This window comes from Callorhinus ursinus, unplaced genomic scaffold (genome assembly GCF_003265705.2).
Source record: "Callorhinus ursinus isolate GAN/ISIS: 27379988/994484 unplaced genomic scaffold, GSC_fseal_2.0 scaffold79, whole genome shotgun sequence".
NCBI lineage: Eukaryota > Metazoa > Chordata > Mammalia > Carnivora > Otariidae > Callorhinus > Callorhinus ursinus.
In genome coordinates this window covers 872,983-891,747 of record NW_027397141.1, presented here as the reverse complement: position 1 = coordinate 891,747, position 18,765 = coordinate 872,983, and the positions used below count along the sequence as shown (strand labels likewise).

The window sequence follows — 18,765 nt, the reverse complement described above, 5'->3', positions numbered from 1 at the left end:
TGCATTCATGAATCTTTCTTTGAATGGAAATTTGTGGGTGTTTAGTTTTGAAATGTTGGATTCTTAAGGATGACGTAATAAGCAGGCATGCAGTAAAGGTGTACTTACCTGCTCAGGTTTTGTGGGGCCGTTCATCGTTGCATTTTCAGGGATGCTGTCTTGAGACTGTCGCTTGCATAGACCTTTGGTGGCATCTTTGAACATAATGTCTTTCTCCAACATACTGTCTTGCTTGGCAATTGGCAACACCAGGGGACTGCTACAGAAAATAATCAATACTATAATTAGTCTTCTGCTAACATTGCCATATTAATCAAAAAGAACCACAACAGGACAGCTCCATTATAGAAAGTTGTTTTATTCGGATAAGAAACCATTTCTTGACACGCAGGGGGAGAAAAACGGTCAATGGGGAATCTGTCAACTTTCTCTTAGTTCTAACTTCCACTCAATTTCAACTTTAAAAGAAAAATATATTCACTTCAACTTGAGAAGAAAATGTTTACAAATGTGTATATGACTGTAGGAGACAAATCAAGAAGCAACTTATAAGCTAAGGTTGAATGCACGACTGAACTAAGCAAGATATTTAAAGGTGAAAGTGAATTGCAAACAAGTGAAGGCACAAATTATACAATTAATTAAAATATCGTTCATATACAACTTAAAATATGTTATGGAATCATGGGCAATATTTAGAGTTTGTAACGAAATAATATTAGGGACAGTAGAGAGGAATGATGTGCTCAAGGATTCCAATACTGCAAGCAGTAACTCCTTACTTCACTACAGCTCAAACTAGGCAAAAAATAAAAGCTACTTCATTTTTTTGTTGTTGTTCCGTAGACCTCATTGCCAAAAGAAAGCTATTATTATGTAATGTCCATAAAAAATAAGCACAATCTAAATGTTTAATTTGCATTGTAACACTTTATGACAGTAAGATTTAAACATGCATTTCCCCTAATGTTACCATATGAGCAGAAAGACATACATATTTAATCAAGTGCAATACATATAAACGTAATTATTTCATGTATTCTACAATAGCACTTGTGATTCTAATCAATGCTTAAATGTACTTTTTGGTTTTTAAAAAAATCAGGTTTATTATGGTATTATCCACATACGGTAAATTTCACTTTGTGTAGATGCTCATGTACTATAGATGTCTATGTCAAATGTACATATAGTTATACGTGGTTAAATATATACGTGTGTGTGTAACCTATGTAACCTGTGATATACAGGATTTGTATCACTCCCAACCATTTCTTTGTGCCTGCTCCGGGGAACCCATTGTCTCCACTAGCCTCCTGCCCCTTGCAACCACTGATAATTATTTCTTTCACTATAGTTTGGCCTTTTCTAAAATGTCCTATGAAAGGGATCATAGAGCATGTAGCTGTTTGTAACTGCCTTCACTGACTTAACATCATGTTTTTGTTTGTTTGTTTGTTGTTACAGTCTTCAGGTCTTTTATTTTCTTTACATTTATCATGCCATGAATTCATAGGGAATGGGTTCCAGTAGTTCGGGCTCCTTTCCATTGGTTCTCACAAAGTGTGCTTCTCTGGGTGGGGCAGGCTGGCGCTTCAGTTGAACCCAAGTACCTTTCTCTTTGGCTTTCTTCTTTTTCTGATCATTTTCCTTCACACGCTTCAGGAAGCTATCTCGGCTCTTTGAGTGTTTAATATGCTCAATGCGTACATTAATTCTCTTGGCAAGAATCTTGCCCTTAACTTGTTTGTTTACAACAATGCCAACAGCATGCTGAGTAACACTGTAGACTCTTCCAGTTTTGCCATGGTAACATTTGTGGAGCATTCCTTTTTGAACAGTGCCCATTCCCTTCATGTCCACAATATCACCTTTCTTATAGATTCGCATGTATGTGGCCAAAGGAACAACCCCATGTTTTCTAAAAGGCCTAGAGAACATATAGCGGGTACCTCTCCTCTTTCCCTTTGTGTTGGTCATTTTGGCGAATTACTGGAAGATGGCGGTTCCGGCCAAAAGGAAGCTAACATCGTGTTTTTGAGTTCATTCATGCTGCTCTATATACAGTGGTTTGGTTTTTAGTGCTGAGCAATAGTCTCCTGGAGAATGCACTACACTTGGGTTGTCCATTCATCAAACATTTGGGTTTGTCCAGTTGTTGTCAAGCGTAAATGGAAGTGTGTTTCAAAGAACATTTTTTTTTTTTTTTTTGCCTATGGCTTGGGCTTCTTGTGTCTTATTTAAAAACTCTTTCCCTAACCCAAGGTCAAAAAGGTTTTCTCCTAGGTTTTATTCCAGAAATTTCATAGCTTCAAGCTTTACATCTGGGTCTATGATGCATCGTGAGTAGTTTTTGCGTATGGTGCTATGTACGAGTCAGGGTTTGTTACGTTTTCATATGGCTGTCCAAACGTTTCAGCATCATTTTTGAAAAGAACATCTCTCCCCAGCCAATTACCTAAGATACCTTCGTTAAGATTCAATTGACCATATACGTATGGGTCTATTTGGGGATGTTCCATTGTGTTCCATTGATGTAATAGTCTACTCATACACCTATTACATTGTCTTGATTAATGTACCTGCACAGTAAGACTTGAAATCAAGTACTTTTGACTCATCCAGCTTTGTTTTCTTTTGTTCTAGCTATTCAAGATCATTAGCATTTTCAAATAGATTTTAAAATCTATTGGTCAATTTTTATAAACATGCCTTCTGGGACTTTTTTTTTTTTAAGATTTTATTTTATTTATTTGACAGAGAGAGACACAGCGAGAGAGGGAACACAAACAGGGGGGAGTGAGAAAGGGAGAAGCAGTCTTCCCACCGAGCAGGGAACCCGATGCGGGGCTTGATCCCAGCACCCGGGATCATGACCTGAGCCGAAGGCAGACGCTTAATGACTGAGCCACCCAGGCACCCCGCTACTGGGACTTTGATTAGCATTCTGCTCAACTGATCAATCAACTTGGAGAGAATTTACATATTAACAATGTTGAATTCTGTCATCCATAAGCACAGTATATATCTCCATTTATTTTGATCATTAATTTCTCTCAGTATTTTGTAACTTCTGGCATTAAAGTCTTGCAAATAATGTTAGATTTATTTCGATCTTTTTATGTCATTACAAATGAATTTTTTATTTCAACCTCCTGTTGCTGTATATAGAAATGCAAATGATTTGGTAGACTAACATTCACAGGGGAGGAAGAGAGTCATGTGACCACAAGGTCTCACTGTTTGCAGACCATCTCTGGACCTTATCTTCCCGCTTTACCACAGAGTCTAGAAAAATGTGGATAAAATAAGACCAGTAAATGGGCTACATGAGGGCCAGGGTTGAGGGAAAGGCCCGAGGAAGAGCTGAAGAACATATTTACAGAAATGTGAGGTCAATTTTACTCTCCTTGAGCTCTGGATGATGATGTTTTATTCAATGAGGAGATTTTTTTTTTAAAGATTTTATTTATTTATTTGACAGACAGAGAGAGAGAGAGAGAGAGAGAGAGCACAAGCAGGGGTAGCAGCAGAGGGAGAGGGAGAAGCAGGCTCCCCGCTAAGCAGGGAGCCCGATGTGGGGCTCAATCCCAGGACCCCGGGATCACGACCTGAGCAGAAGGCAGACACTGAACCGACAGAGCTCCCCAGGTGCCCCCTCAATGAAGAGATTTTGAAGTAGGTGAAAAGGTATACTGACGAGAGACAGCAGGGGGCCAGGAGCTTATGTGTCTGAGTCAGAAAACTGCACTTTGAGGCCGGCTTTGGCACCCCGGGGCAAGTGATAGAAGCATTCTCTAAAACCAATCTGCAAGAAAGGCCTCTACTGAGGGACTTCTAGCATCATGCACACAAAGGGCTTAGCACAGTGACTACAGTATTAAGCAGGCAATGAAAGTCGTGATTTGTGCGGGTCCAGCACTGTTGAAGCTTCAAGGATTTTCCTCTATTTACAAACTAACGGGTTAGCTAGTTACTACTTCATGGATAGGCGCGGAAGACAAGAGATTCCTGGATCTGAGACAGAAGACTTCATGACTCACGGCACACACAGTATCCAGAGGTTCACGTTTGACTATGTCCCATGGTGGGTAGGAGGGGCCAACACAGGGGAAACTACATGCACACCTACACGTGCAGTGTGTTGTGTTGGAGGTAAGAAACCTGGTCAGGAGTCAAGTATTTTTTTGAGCAATCAGCAAACGCAGCACCAAGCAGCAGAGAAGCCAGTGGCCCCCCGCCCCGGCCCCTGCCGGGCGTTTGCTCTGTGGTCTCCTTGAGCTACCTAATGGCCTGTATGACTGAGCACATATGCTTTGCATTCTGACACACTGAGCAACACTGGAGAGGGTGCTCAAGGCCCAGGGCAGACTATCTCTCTCAACCGTGTGGTTATTAATTTTAAAAATTCACTATAAAATGAGAATGTTTTTAATGCTTATAAAAATTTCATATCCAGATCTGCTGGAATACCATCAAGTGATAAGGTATTCATAACTTATTTCCTCCCTGAGCAACTGTGAAACAATGCTTGCTGTCCTAACTTGTATTCACCATTCCTGGAGCTCCCAAGGTGTATCCTCTGTTTCTCCGACATGAGAACCCTTAAAATATGTGAAGACCATTGCAGTTGCCCTATATTTTCTATAATGTGAGTGGACCACCTATAAAACATTCTAATAATTAGATGGAATTGAATGTACGATAATCTCCATTCTAAGTACTTTATACACATTAACTCTACACATATTACCTCATATTAACAGCATTATAAGCAATATCTACTTTTCTGCATATTTATAGGTGAGTACACTGGGAGAGAGAGAACGGGCTGTGGACACACAGTGAGGCGGGAGTGGAGGTGGGACTTGAGATACAGAGCTCGTGTTCTTAACCACCAGTCACACTGCCCACATCCAAAATCCACCCTCATGCCTACCAAAATATTTCCTTACTTATCCACCCTTGAATGTCAATCACCTCTTTTTTTCTGCTTTGTTAGAAAGTCTTCAAAGAGAAACTAAAGGGAGGCTTTGCATAGACTGTACCAGGTGTTTTGAGTCTAAAGCGATGAAGAAAGCAGTGGCTGGACTAGTCAGGTAGAAACTACATAAAATCACCAATTATAAAGGATTTCTATAAAGAAACAGTGAGTTTACTAAAATAGCTAAAATACTCTCCTATCTCAAGTCTAATCACAGCATTAATAGCAGGATCTAGTCTATTTCCAACTGAGAAGTACACTTGGAAAGAAGATTGGTCCAGGAATACAGTGACCTCATCCTAAGTCAGGTTTTGTTTGTTTGTTGGTTGGTTGGTTTTTAAGAGAGGGAGAGACAGAGGGCAGGGAGGGGCAGAAGGAGAAGGAGAGAGAATCTTAAGCAGGCTCCATGCCCAGCACAGAGCCCAACATGGGGCTCTATCTCACGACCCTGAGATCACTACAGGAGCCAAAATCAGGAGTCAGACACTTACCCGACTGAGCCACTCAGGAGCCCCTAAGTTAGTTTTTACCTCAAGTTGGCAACTACCTGACCCTGCAAGCCTTCAAAATCTCTGGCCCACATTTTGCCTTTGCAAATGCGGGGGTTAGATGATGACATACATCTAAGTGTATGCCCAGCCCTACAGATCTATGATGCTACTACATAATCCCTCTTTACACATCATCTCACCTACATCTTTTAAAAATCACTTACACACTCAATAATATCATATATGATACCATAGATCTATTACTAACAATAATTCTAAGTAACTAGTTAAAAATACTCTCATTCAATCATATAAGAAGAAATGATTCTAAATAATACAATTGAATCGAATGGCAACATGTTTGTCATACACATATTTTCCGTAAGAAAATACAAAACACATACCTTGGCTGATGGCATGTGATAATGTTTTAAAGGTTTATGGAAAAGTGTGCTTTAGGTTTCTTTCCCACTTGTAAAATGAAATACATTTTATCCATAATCGTTGTGATTAACAACAGTGTTCATACAAGATAACTTCTACATACTTAAATTTTCACCGATTATCCGTTGGTACACCATGAACATGTACTAAAATGCTATTTTTCTAGAAAAAAAAAGCAATAATTTTTAAGTAACCATGGCTATTTATTTCAACACTCATTAAATGTTTATCAACTATGACAAAATATTTGCTATGAGATTAATTTAAAAAGATAAGATGCAGTTATATAGAGAGAACAAGAACTCAATAAAGAAAAAGAAACACATAAAGGATAAGAAGAAATAGACCAAATTAATAGGAGTTTCATCAAAAACATAGACTACTGAAGGAAATGGACTTCACAGTCCCCTCATCTTAGCTAAACTTTGGACAGTCTCCTCCCCAACTTGAGACTGTGGCCGTCTCTTTTCTTAGAGTGCTTACTTTAAAGAACTTTCCATTGTAAATTTTTCCTTTGTCCTTCTGAGATGTGAATATTCTACAATCCCACAATGTCTTTCTCAAGGACCTGGAAGCCATTCTGTTGGAATGTAACCATCAGGATTGATAGAGGGAGCCCCAGTCTCCTGGTCTCCGTGGGAGGGAAGGGGCCTCGCTTCCTTAAGCACCAACTAGCAAACTCTGGATGGCCTTCTCACAAGGACCAGCCTTCCTGCTAACATCCCCAGGCTTTACCACAAGCTCACCCCAGCATTTAAAAGCTCTCTGAGCCAAGTTCACTCTCTCTCTCTTCCCGTATTGCAATAGTCCTGAATAAAGTCTTCCTTTCATCTTTAACTTCTCTGGTATAATTTTTCTTTGATGTTACTGAGTGAGTTTTTTCATGCTTCTATATGTTTTTCTGCATTTTCCAAATTTTCCTCCATGAGAAAATTTTATTTTGATTACATAAAAAAAGTATCAGGAAAGAAATTTATCACTGAGAAACAGAAAAAAATAGGATTGAAAAGAGTATATTTTCTAAAAGAAGGCTTTGGTAAGGCAGATTCCACAAACATAAAGAAAACGAGGAGACAACCAACCAAGGACAATTGAGATTAAACTGGGGATAGATTGCCTTAACTTGACTGTGGACAAAACTACACAAGACTATACCAGTAGACAATCAATTTCTGAACTCTACTGGATTTATTCAAGACTTACTGATTTCTATAAACATAAAAGGCATTTCATGCAAATGTGCCTGTAGGAACTGAGATTTTATTTCTGAAAATGGAAACAGGAAGGTAATAAAATAAAACTAACAAAGGCGACAATTATTGTCCATTATGACTATATCAATTTTAGAAAACTATAGAAAACAAGCAAAATTGACTATATTGGGACTTACTAGGCCAACAAAGAAAAAAATCAAACCAAAACAAATGTGAAGAAAGACATGTATCATATGATCTCACTGATATGAGGAATTCTTAATCTCAGGAAACAAACTGAGGGTTGCTGGAGTGGTGGGGGGTGGGAGGGATGGGGTGGCTGGGTGATAGACACTGGGGAGGGTATGTGCTATGGTGAGTGCTGTGAATTGTGTAAGACTGTTGAATCACAGATCTGTACCTCTGAAACAAATAATACATTATATGTTAAAAAAAAGAAGAAGAAGGAGATACTAGGAAGGGAAAAATGAAGGGGGGGGAACTTTGGACAGTCTCCTCCCCAGTCTCCGATTGGAGCGGGAGACAAACCATGACAGAGTCCAAACTAAGGACTCTGAGAAACAAACTGAGGTTCTAGAGGGGCGGGGGGTGGGGGGATGGGTTAGCCCGGTGATGGGTATTAAAGAGGGCACGTTCTGCGTGGAGCACTGGGTGTTACACGCAAACAATGAATCGTGGAACACTACAACAAAAACTAATGATGCACTGTATGATGATTAACATAACATAATAAAATAAAATTTTTAAAAAAATTTAAAAAAACAAATGTGAAGAAATGGCATATGTAACTAGGTTATTTTGGTGGTGAGGTAATGTACTAAATAGATAGTTCTCAATTTTAATCCTAAGAACACAGCTACATAAATTATTTACTATAAGGAATTTGGGTTTTTCGCCATCTACAAAATAATGATGGAAAGCTTAATTCTGAATGAAACAGTTCTTGGAGAGCTTTGAGTTAATTTATATCTGTGTCCCCCAAAAAATGACTTTAGTTTTTGTGATAAAAAATACATTTAAGAAAAAACACGTTGGTAAAATATTACTTGTGTTAAAAAAGCAAAAATGTCAGGGGCTTGGGTGGCTCAGTCGGTTAAGCCTCTGACTTGATTTCAGCACAAGTATTGATCTCACACTCCTGAGTTCAAGCCCCATGTTGGGACCCATGCTAGGTGTGGCCCCTATTTAAAAAAAAAAAAAAATCAATGCGTCTCTTGCGGTTGAATTGGAAATGACACTGTTTTTAAGACATTTTATATTCATTTAGCAGTTCTCAACAGGTATCTGTGAAGAAATTTTTAAAAAATCTAATTTAAAACAAGCTGAATGCAGCAGCTCTGTGAATACATGAGTTTCTGCATATGCTGTGTTATACTGTGAGAAGTGACTGTCCAGCATATATTTATTTTTCTGAATAGGTATTTAATGAATGATATTTATATGAAATGATATTATCATCATTCGAGTCAAGGAAATACTTAATAATCAGCATTTTCAGACATTTTTAGTAAGTAAATTTGACAGAATTTGGTAAAACTTACGTAAGTTACTCGAGCAAGCTCCAGAACACACGCAGTGTGTGCAGTGTATGTGCGCACGTCAGCACCGAAGATAAAAAGTGAAGAAAATGATGTGTGTGTTTGGTGGCGGGTGGAATAAGCTGCTTTGAAAGGTAGTGAGTTTCCAGCTCTGGAGCACTTTCAACTGTAGGAAAAGGAAATGAATAGACATGGAAATGTCTGCCCCCTCCCTCTACCTTCCCCTTAAGCTGAGTCTAGTTCTCGACCAACTTGGGAAAACCAACTAGTTATTCAACCACGCTTGAGGGATAGTGTAAATGGTTTAAAGTTGGAAATCATATTAAATAATTCTCAAGGTTTCATGATGTCCCTGTATTGTGTGACATTTCTCTCTGTCCCCCTCTGGACCACAGAATCCATGTCTAAATTCACACTGAAGAGATGGACTCGCTTTATCGACACTTTTGTAACACAGAGCTTTTTCCAAAGTCTCTGAAGAATCCAGGGCCGGGAATCTGGTCCAACTTTATCTCAGGTGGTACTATTTTACTGCAAAATGGTCCCAGGAGCTGCGCTGATTCTGAAAATGGTCAGGTCATTCAGGTCAGGAGTAAAGGTACAAGAACAACGCCTCGCAGGAATAACCAGAGAGGTAGTGTTCAACCATCAGGAGCCTGGAAATTAATGGTTGCAGCACAACCGTGCTCAGGCTCTAGGAGTAAAAATGCACTTTTCCGGATTGCTTATCCAAGAGTCCTGGTCTAAATTACCAGGAGACAATTTCTGTAAAGAAGGCCCCCAGGTGTGGTGGTGAGGCCTGGGTCAAAGGCCATGTCCCTCATTTGCAACGTCACTGTTTTTTATAGATTTGTACAACAGGACTGTGCACACCATGAGCCTGGGGAGATACTCAAGACAACCTTCCTGAGCCTGTTCCTGCCTCAGGCTGGAGAGCACGAGCGACGACTCCGAAGGCTGTGGCTCCAACTGCAGCCGTTACTCACTCACTATCTCCTTGCATCTGTCACCCCTCCGGGTTTCTGTTTCTCCCTAAATAAGATGGAGATGATTACGTCCACCCACCCTCAGTCATGGAGTTTGAGTGAAGATCAAGGGAAATGATTACTGAAATTGCATGGATATGCGAATCGTATTTGTTTTCATTGAGCGACAAAGGCCACAGGACACATCCCTATGTAGCCACAGACAGTTGGCTTGCTTTTAAATAAATGCATGTTGGGCTTGTTTCATAGAACGTAGCCCCTTCGAGGCTTTCCATAACATCTACTCCAAGCCTATCATGAGTCTCAGGTTTTACTGAGGTCCAGAAGGACACATTGCAAAACTCATACTCTGCCTCTTACGAATCCCCACAGGGTATTTCTCCTCATCAATGGCCGCTTGGCCTATGCACCTTGGGACCCACCTACCCCCAGCGCCTTGTCCTTGTGTTCTCAGACCCGCTCAGGTCTGCCTCTTTCCACTCTTTGCAGACTCTTCCCAGTCACATCATCTCTCCACCCCAGGTGCTATCTGACTCAGAAGCCCCAGAGAGCCAGCCCCAAGCAACCTACTAAAAGGATGCACCCACACCAAAGCTGGTCTTCTCTGAGATTGGATTTTTCCGTCTAGCTCCTTAGAAAATACGTTTTTCTCTATATGGTCATACTCAGTTTGAAAGCACCAAACTGAAAGCTTAATTTTATTGTTTTAGTTTAGAGCTAGAAGGCCTTTATTCTTTAGATGATGATGCTGACAATCACAGATGAATGAAGAACATCTGCTTTTCTTTCTGTCATTTCTCAAGCACTTATGTGGTATCACAACGAGCCAGATACTGCTGTCTTTCAAAAATATTAAGTCATGGAGTCATCGAGAACCACCTCAGGAGACATTTCTGACCACTACCATCACCACCCATGGACTGCAGCTCAATTCTGACACTGACTACCTATAGCATGGACCCCACAAATTCAGGGCAAGGCTGTCCTCCCTGCAGACACAGCCACCACTTTGGGAGTCTCCATGCTCACCCACATTTCTGACCCACGAGCTACCAGCTCAGGGGCTCCCACAGCTCCCTCAGGTTTAATAATTCATTAGAACAACTCGCAGAGCTCAGGAATGCACTATACTTACTATTACAGCTTTCTTAGGGAAGGTACGAATCAGGATCAGCCATGCACACAGACACGCAGGGTGAGGTGTGGGAATCAAGGCACATCACACCCCAAGCACACAGAGGTGTTCACCAACCAGGAAGCTCCACTGGGCTTGCAGAGTCTTCCTTGAGGTTTGGTTCCGTAGACATGATGGCCTCCCGGAGGCCAGGCTGGCTCACTGCTCAGTCATTCCATCCCAGCACTAGGTTTTCTGGTATGACCAGCCCCCACCATGAGGCACCTTGTGAGCATAAATTCAAGTGTGATCCCAGGAATCCCGGACAACAGAGCCAGTCCTATGGCCTGGGAATCCCAAGGGCTGAGCATCTTCCCTCCCAGGAAGCAAGGAGAAAGGCCCGGACAAATTCTTTACTATACAGCACCCACATTTTACACTGGAGGCAACATGTGGCAAAGACTCTGACTAAACTGCTGAAGTCAGAGAGCCAGCAGGTGCAAGCTAGCATCTGAACCAGGATGTGTGGCTCTGGGTCTCCGTCCATAAGGACCACAGCACACGGCCTCACAGGTCGCCTCGGGGAGTGCGTGTAGACACTCAGAGCAAGACAGACCAAGGGTTTGATAAATAACATGGCCCCAGATGGGAAATATGGCCCCATGTTGTTTCATTTGACTTGAGCTTCAGCTTAAAAGCAGATCAGCGGTCAACTGTATTGCGAGGAGCCTTCATGCTTCTCATTTCTGCAGATGGGAAATGTCTTCCTAATTACAGACGATCTCCTTAAGTTGTCATACGAAGAAACACTTATGCTAACTTGACAATACTCCACACCTAAAGTTGACTGACCATAACAGGGAAACTCAGATCCACAATCTCCTCTTTCAGGCCAAATTAGAAGTTTTCAATTTGAAATAAAAATGACCTCCTTGCTGAAACAATGGGAGAGTGGGTACATGTGTGTGACATGAGTCAAGTTACTTGAGTTCTGAGTCTCAGACAGGGATGCATAACATGGGGATAGAACAGAAAGTGTTTGTGTTACCGCTGAAACTAATAATACACTGTATGTTAACGAAATGGGATTTAAATAAAAAATTTTAAAAAGAAATCTTTGTGTTGTGTGTGTCAATATACTGAAACTGAAAAAAATTATAAATAAAGAGAAACGTCACAGGGATACGATACAGCAAAGGGAATATAGTGGATGATACTGTAATGGCGTTGTCTGGTGATGCACAGTGACTACACTTGTAGTGAGCACGGCATATAGTGATGTTCAATCACTATGTTGTACGCCTGGAACTAATGTAACATTGTGCGTCAACAATATTCAAATTAAAAAATTAACAACAACAAAAAATGAAAGAAAGAGCATACTTGTGTTGTTCTGCGGATTAAAGGCAATGACCCACACAAACACTCTGCACAAATCCTGATGTCTGGTCGCCACATGGGAACCGTCAACTGTTGGCGTGAATCGCTCAACACCCACAACTGTTCAGCAAATGACTCCACCCCGCCAGGTACTAGGCGGAATCGCTGTGGATTCCAACTCCAGGACCCCATGAAATAGAGTACTCGCAGCAGACATTGGCACACATCAAACGTTCCAGGGATGACAGACCCTGGCAGGGCATTCCCATGTTCCAACACCACAGGGCGCATGCCACCACAGCCGTCTTGTTTGTGGCGACCACGGCATGCACAACACTGAGATCCAAGGCAGGACACGAGAGACAGCACGGGGAGGAGACCAGAAGGCAAGAAAGAACAGAAGGGGGAATGGCAGTCAAGTACGACAACAGTTGTTGCAATTTTAAAGCAGACAGAGGAAGCCTGAAAGCTTTACAGACAGGAAAGACTGTCGCTGGGAGGGCTCTGGAGTTAAGTCTAGCCTGCTCATGAACTTGAAAGTGAGGCAACAAACAGACCCCTTAAAATTGTTCACTTAACAGAAGATTATCTTAGAAACATGGAATATGAAATAATTCAATAATACAGGATTTTCCTCGTGATTAAATGTTTCACCAAAGACAGGGTGGCTGTTAACAGTGGAGTATAGCGGGAGTGACGTTCTTATCCTAACTCATGATTCAGCACACAGAGCCTCTCAAGACAACAGGAGTTGATACTGGAAAGAGAATTTGACTTGTATGCTGAGATATCAGAAACCACTCAACTATTTGTTAAAAATTTAGCAAAATATATCCTAGGAAAATGTAAAAGGAGTGCGTTAACTATAGAAGGCAAAGGAATAGGAAGTTGGATTGAAAATTGAAAGATAGGCGATAATAATTCAGATGAGGTAATGTGGGTTAAGTCCTCAGAAAGAGGGCTGCTGATAAAAGGTGGGAAAAGAGACTTTCTGAAGATAAACACAGATTACATGGAGAAGAAGAGAAGTCTGAATCAGTTCTTTCAAATCGTATGCTTCTCATACCGATGAATACACACTATCCTTTCTTGGGCAAAGTAATGAGATCAAAGAAGCCACGAGCTTCATGGGAGTGCTTGCTCCTACCTGGAGCCAAGGAAAACTGGCCAACGTGACAAGGCCTACTTGCTCTTTCCCCTTCTTCCAGGAGTTTTATTTTGTTCTAATTCCTTCTTCACCTTCCTAAAGCTGAGGAACTTCTAGAAAGAGCTGAAGGGCAGGCTTCACATTTAAAAATTCAGGTTATCAAACCATTCAAGAAGGCGCTTGGTTTAAACCAGGGCAACTTGGATTTTCACAGAACAATAGCATTTGTTTATTTTAATGGAGGGAAAGGATAGAAATGGTTTGGGGAAAACTCAGTGATGCTGAGGTGAGGAGAGAGACAGAAGACCAAACCTTCCTGCACACCGGGGCTAAACCACTGACTCCAGCAACTAGTGTGTGAAGAAATGCTGCTTTGTAAATGATGCACAAGAGATCTGTGAAAGAAACACGTGTATGTTTTCTGTTAATCCTGCCAATGCTCTGATTCATTTCATATATGTTCTCTATCAAAAGAACAACGTGTTAGGGGCACCTGGCTGGCTCAGTCGGTTGAACGTCCGACTCTTGGTTTCGGCTGAGGTCATGATTTATGTTCCCAGTTCATCGTGGAGTCTGCTTGGGAGTCTCTCCCTCTCCCTCTCCCCTCTGCTTCCGCTCTCTCTAAAATAAATAAATAAATTTTTAAAAAAAGAACGGCGTGTTAAAAAATGTTGTTTTCAACCTGAAATATTTTTTCCTTGTGTATTTCCTTCTTTTGTTGAGATAGGATCCACCTAGCACAAAATTCACACTTTTAAACTTTACAATCCAGTGCCTTTTTTTTTTTAGCATATTCACAAATTTGTGTAAGCATCACATTTACTTCTAGAACATTTCCATCATCCCCAAAAGAAACCTCATATCCAGTAAGAGTCATTCCCCATTGCCCCCTGTCCCCACTCCTGGCAACCACTAATATCCTTTCTGTTTCTATGGACTTGCCCATTCTCCACATCTCATGCAAATGGGATCATACGATATGTGGCCTTTGGTGTCTGGCTTCACTCGCTCAGCATAACGTTTTCGAGGTTCATCTTTGTTGTAGTATATGTATCAGTATTTAGGAGATATTTTAGACAATCGGAAATCGTTAAGTTTTGTACTTTAGAGAGAAAAAAGTGAATATTTGTATTTCCTACTTGAGGAATTTAGCCATTACCATAGTCACTAGGAATCTTACAAATCAGTTTAGCTAAAAACGTGGAGTATGTTTAAAATATCATCTTTGGTCTCATGGTGACAAACCTGATCTAATAACTAAATAAAATAATAGTGTTTAAAAGAATTCAGAGGATTTCTCAGAAAATTAGGCTAAACTCATCATTGTCAACAAGTATTTTTTGGTAAAGATGTTAACATTCAGCTTCAATTTAGTTATGAGTCCATCTTAATACTGACTATAAAATGGTCAGCAGGGATGGCAGAGAAAATAATCAACTCTTCCATGAGCAAGATCTACGATGTTAGCACTTTACAGTGAAGGCACTTACAGCTTGCTGGAGAGAGCTGGGAGGTCATGGAGGATCTCTTCATAGGGCTCCTCGGAGGCCAAGGCAGGAACAGATAAATGCTCTTTTACCCTTTCTTCCCAGGCAACTTCGGCTTTCAACAGCATTTCCTCAATAAACTCAGATGCGGCGATATCTACAAGAAACAACAGGAACATCAGAAAAAGCGGATGCTGAGATCACAGAAAACTGTTCCCTTTCAATGATTCTGGTGTGCTTAAAACATGAAAACTGATCAACACCTAGAGCAAAATGAAAAACACTAAAAGTTTATGGTAGGAATAAAATTGCAGGACTGCCATTTTAAAAGACGATTGTGTTTTGTATCAGTGGCATATTTAATTACAAATGAAATGAAAAAATATAAAAATAATATTCACCGAGTGGTGATGTATAAAACGTAAAATCACGGAGAAGCTAAGCTTGAAAGAACCTGATGTCATTTTATTCTCAGTACAACTCTTCCCTCATCTTGATGAATAAGAATCAAGTTGGTGAAAATAGTTACACATTCCCAAAGACCGGGTTACTATAAAACTTGGAGTAGGCATTCTAGAAGCATCCATTTGTAGATGTACAAATAAATACATAGTTGCACTATGAAAACAGTGAGTCTAACCTCTGTGATCTGTTTTTCCAATCTGAACTACAATTATATTCCCTTATACAATATGTGTTAACAGTAACATCTGAATATACTGGGGCAGCAATATAGATAGATGGGCATGAATCAAATTAACACTTACTTTTTTTTTTAAAGATTTTATTTATTTATTTGAGAGAGAGAGAATGAGAGATAGAGAGCACGAGAGGGAAGAGGGTCAGAGGGAGAAGCAGACTCCCCGCCGAGCAGGGAGCCCGATGCGGGACTCGATCCCGGGTCTCCAGGATCATGACCTGAGCCGAAGGCAGTCGTTTAACCAACTGAGCCACCCAGGCACCCCTTACTAACAATCGAAACTGGAAGTCAAAAGATCTTGAAGAAAAATTCACAATAATAACAATTAGGAACCTAATGGACAAAACTGCTCCTTTTCAATCCTCCTGACTAAAGTGCATGACCACCTGTGTCTACAAATTCGAGTTATGAGGCTTGATGGGCTGGATGAGTTAATTCAGCCACCATAAGAAGATGTTTATGCCAAGATTTTATCACCATTTGCTCTAGGTTAAATCATATCCAGTAACGAGGAGGAGGCAGCTTGGCCTCCTCACCTTGGGTGATATTTCTGTCCCACCTAACAACTACACCCCAAACTGCTTTTGTCCCCCAGATAATTTTTTCTGTATCCACTCCAAATTCAAGGAACACAAAATAGCAAGAATAGAATAGAATACTGATGACGATTTTCATTTGCTTGGTCTACTTTCCTGTTCTCTGTGCTATTATGTTATCCGGTTCATTTTTCTTGCTGCTGGATTAGATGTTGGTACCTCCTGCATTTACTTGAAACTCTCACCGCATTATAGCTCTTTGTTCCCTCGTGTGTGAAAGAACTATTTTCCTTCAATCAACAAGTGACCATTGAGAGTCTTCTATCAGCCCATCACTGTGTCTCTCTTGACCAACAAGGCATGGAAAATGGGTTACACTGATGGTGGACTAGGCATGGCCAACACAGGCAAAGTGTCTAAGACAGCTATCCCATCCTGAGGTGGACAGGGCTGAGACTAGACCAGACATTTAGTCACGTCCTGGGCTCTAAGACTGTGGGTTGCCTCGGGTGTCCATTTTGGCACATTTAGGTCTAACACACTAGACCTAAAAGGTATAAGTGTGACACATGGGAGTCCATGTGGTCAAGGATCAATTGTATATTCTCTTCTCTGGGAAAGAAGCCAGGGATATGAACTTGACAAATGTGATCTGTTAGAACTACAGTAAACAGAGGATGTGACATATTTCACAATAAATACATTAAACAAATAGAAAAAGCCCACAAATTTCTATTTGCTCTTTTAATATTTGTCACTAGACATGCTTTTGTCATTAATACTAAGGTTACTACACTATCATTAACATCAGCCTGATTCCAAAGTTTGAAACTATAACACTATCTTAGAGCTTCATTTGTTAAATCTTCAGTTTATTTTAGCAGGTAAGATGAATAAACATTAAACAATATTTAACTCCAATAAAATAATAAGAGCAAATCTCTCATCCTGTCTTAAGCTGGAGGTTTATCATGTAATCATATTCCTGTAAGTACATCCAATGAGAAATCTCAGGCATAATGTGCTTTTAGGTTATTAGAGGTATGGTAACAAGAGTAAGTAGAATTAAGTTATTTTAGCTCAATTATGACCTTCAAGCTTTTCATATTATTTTTTTACCTATGCTACACTTTTCTCTGTTACTTAGAATTTTCATTTTTAATAAACAAAAAACTTCTGAGTAAATTTGTTGTCAAATTATAAAAGCTAGAAAATGAATGCAACATCCATGTTCTTAAATTAGTAGATGAGTATTATTGAAGAACAGTGGTAAAAAGAACTCTAGAAATGTTCAAAAGATACTTATCAGAAATAGTAACATTAAATTAAGATTCTGAAAACTTTAAATTAGCTTGAGGATGTCAGTCTCGATTCCTTGCAGTATACTATCTGTGCTGAAAAAAAAAGATTATTATTTAAAATTACCCTGATGAACAAGTATGTACTTGAAACGATAAGAAACCCATTAAATGACAGCAAAAGTATATTTGAAAGTAAGTGACATTGAAGGAATCACCGTGCAGGAAGTTGAAAACCTCAAAAGCAAATTTCAGGGAAGTACAAGGGCCCCCAATGATCAGAACCATCCTGTAATGCCCTCTTGTGCAGGAGGTGGGCATGGGGGTTTGGGAACAGTGCCCAAATGGAGCATCTGCACAGAGATTCTCAGGGGAGGCTGACTCGCTCGGCAGCCACGTTAATGATGGATGAACAAGTTCCCGTAGGACAGGAAGGAGTCAGTAACCGCTCCATGATCCCAGGATGCTCATAACCTACCTGAGGGCTTCTCTTCATTGCAGTTCAGAAGGTTTGGATTTGCCTGATGCATCAGAAGAAGCTTCACCAGGTTTGTCTGAAACAGTAAAGTTCACTGAAATAAGATTCATCAGGGAGTGGTACACAGGGGTGGTCTCCAGGGCGCTTCCAGCCTGCTGGAGGGAGAAGGCATGAGCATATCCCACCCTAAACGTTTCTTACTCTCTCCGCTTCCAGTTTTCCCAGTTCCTTTTAAAAAGATAACAGACATTCAAACCAAAAATTACTTATCAAATGAGGAATAAATTGCTGGGGATTTGAAAAGGCTCACTTAACGCCTTTCAGGTTTATTTTAGGGCATCTTGTGGGAGGAATTACATGTTATATGTGTTTTGTTTTAATTGAGCGACTCATTAACGTCTCACTGGTCCTGTCCAATCACTGCAGCCCCACAGACAAATATGAACTAAAGTCACGGGGGAGTTAGGAAAACTTAAATGTAACTCGAGCTATAAAAAAAGAAAGCAACTTGATGAGAGGCTAATATATTCTTTAAGTCTTATTATAAAATATAAATTCAAAGAGTATATATATATGTGTGCATGAGCCATTGAAAGAGAAGTAATGAAATAATTTCCAGTGTATCCAACTTTTTTTTAAGATTTTATTTGTTTATTTGAGAGAGAGAGAGAGAGAGAGAGAATGAGAGAGAAAGCATGAGAGGGGGGAGGGTCAGAGGGAGCAGACTCCCCGCCGAGCAGGGAGCCCGATGCGGGACTCGATCCCGGGACTCCAGGATCATGACCTGAGCCGAAGGCAGTCGCTTAACCAACTGAGCCACCCAGGTGCCCTATCCAACTGTTTTTTAAAAGAGTTACTTATTTTAGAGAGGGAGAGCTTGGAGGGAAAAAGAAGAAGGAAAGGGAGAGAGGGAATCCCAAGCAGACTCCCCGCTTAGTGCAGAGCCCAATGTGGGGCTCAATCCCACG

General features: G+C 40.5%; 1 protein-coding gene across 4 annotated transcripts in view; it reads right to left on the bottom strand.

Annotated features, from left to right (window-relative positions):
• Positions 1–18,765, bottom strand: part of MYO16 (myosin XVI) — a 593,786-nt gene that overhangs the window by 317,678 nt on the left and 257,343 nt on the right. For 3 of the 4 annotated variants that reach the window (XM_073887420.1, XM_073887418.1, XM_073887421.1), the window contains exons 8-10: positions 17,798–17,873; positions 14,789–14,942; positions 109–259 (exon numbers count right to left, since the gene is read on the bottom strand). In XM_073887420.1, coding sequence (XP_073743521.1) covers positions 109–259; positions 14,789–14,942; positions 17,798–17,873 — 381 coding nt within the window. The remainder of the gene's footprint in view (positions 1–108; positions 260–14,788; positions 14,943–17,797; positions 17,874–18,765) is intronic. The other variant, XM_073887419.1, reaches the window with a different exon arrangement.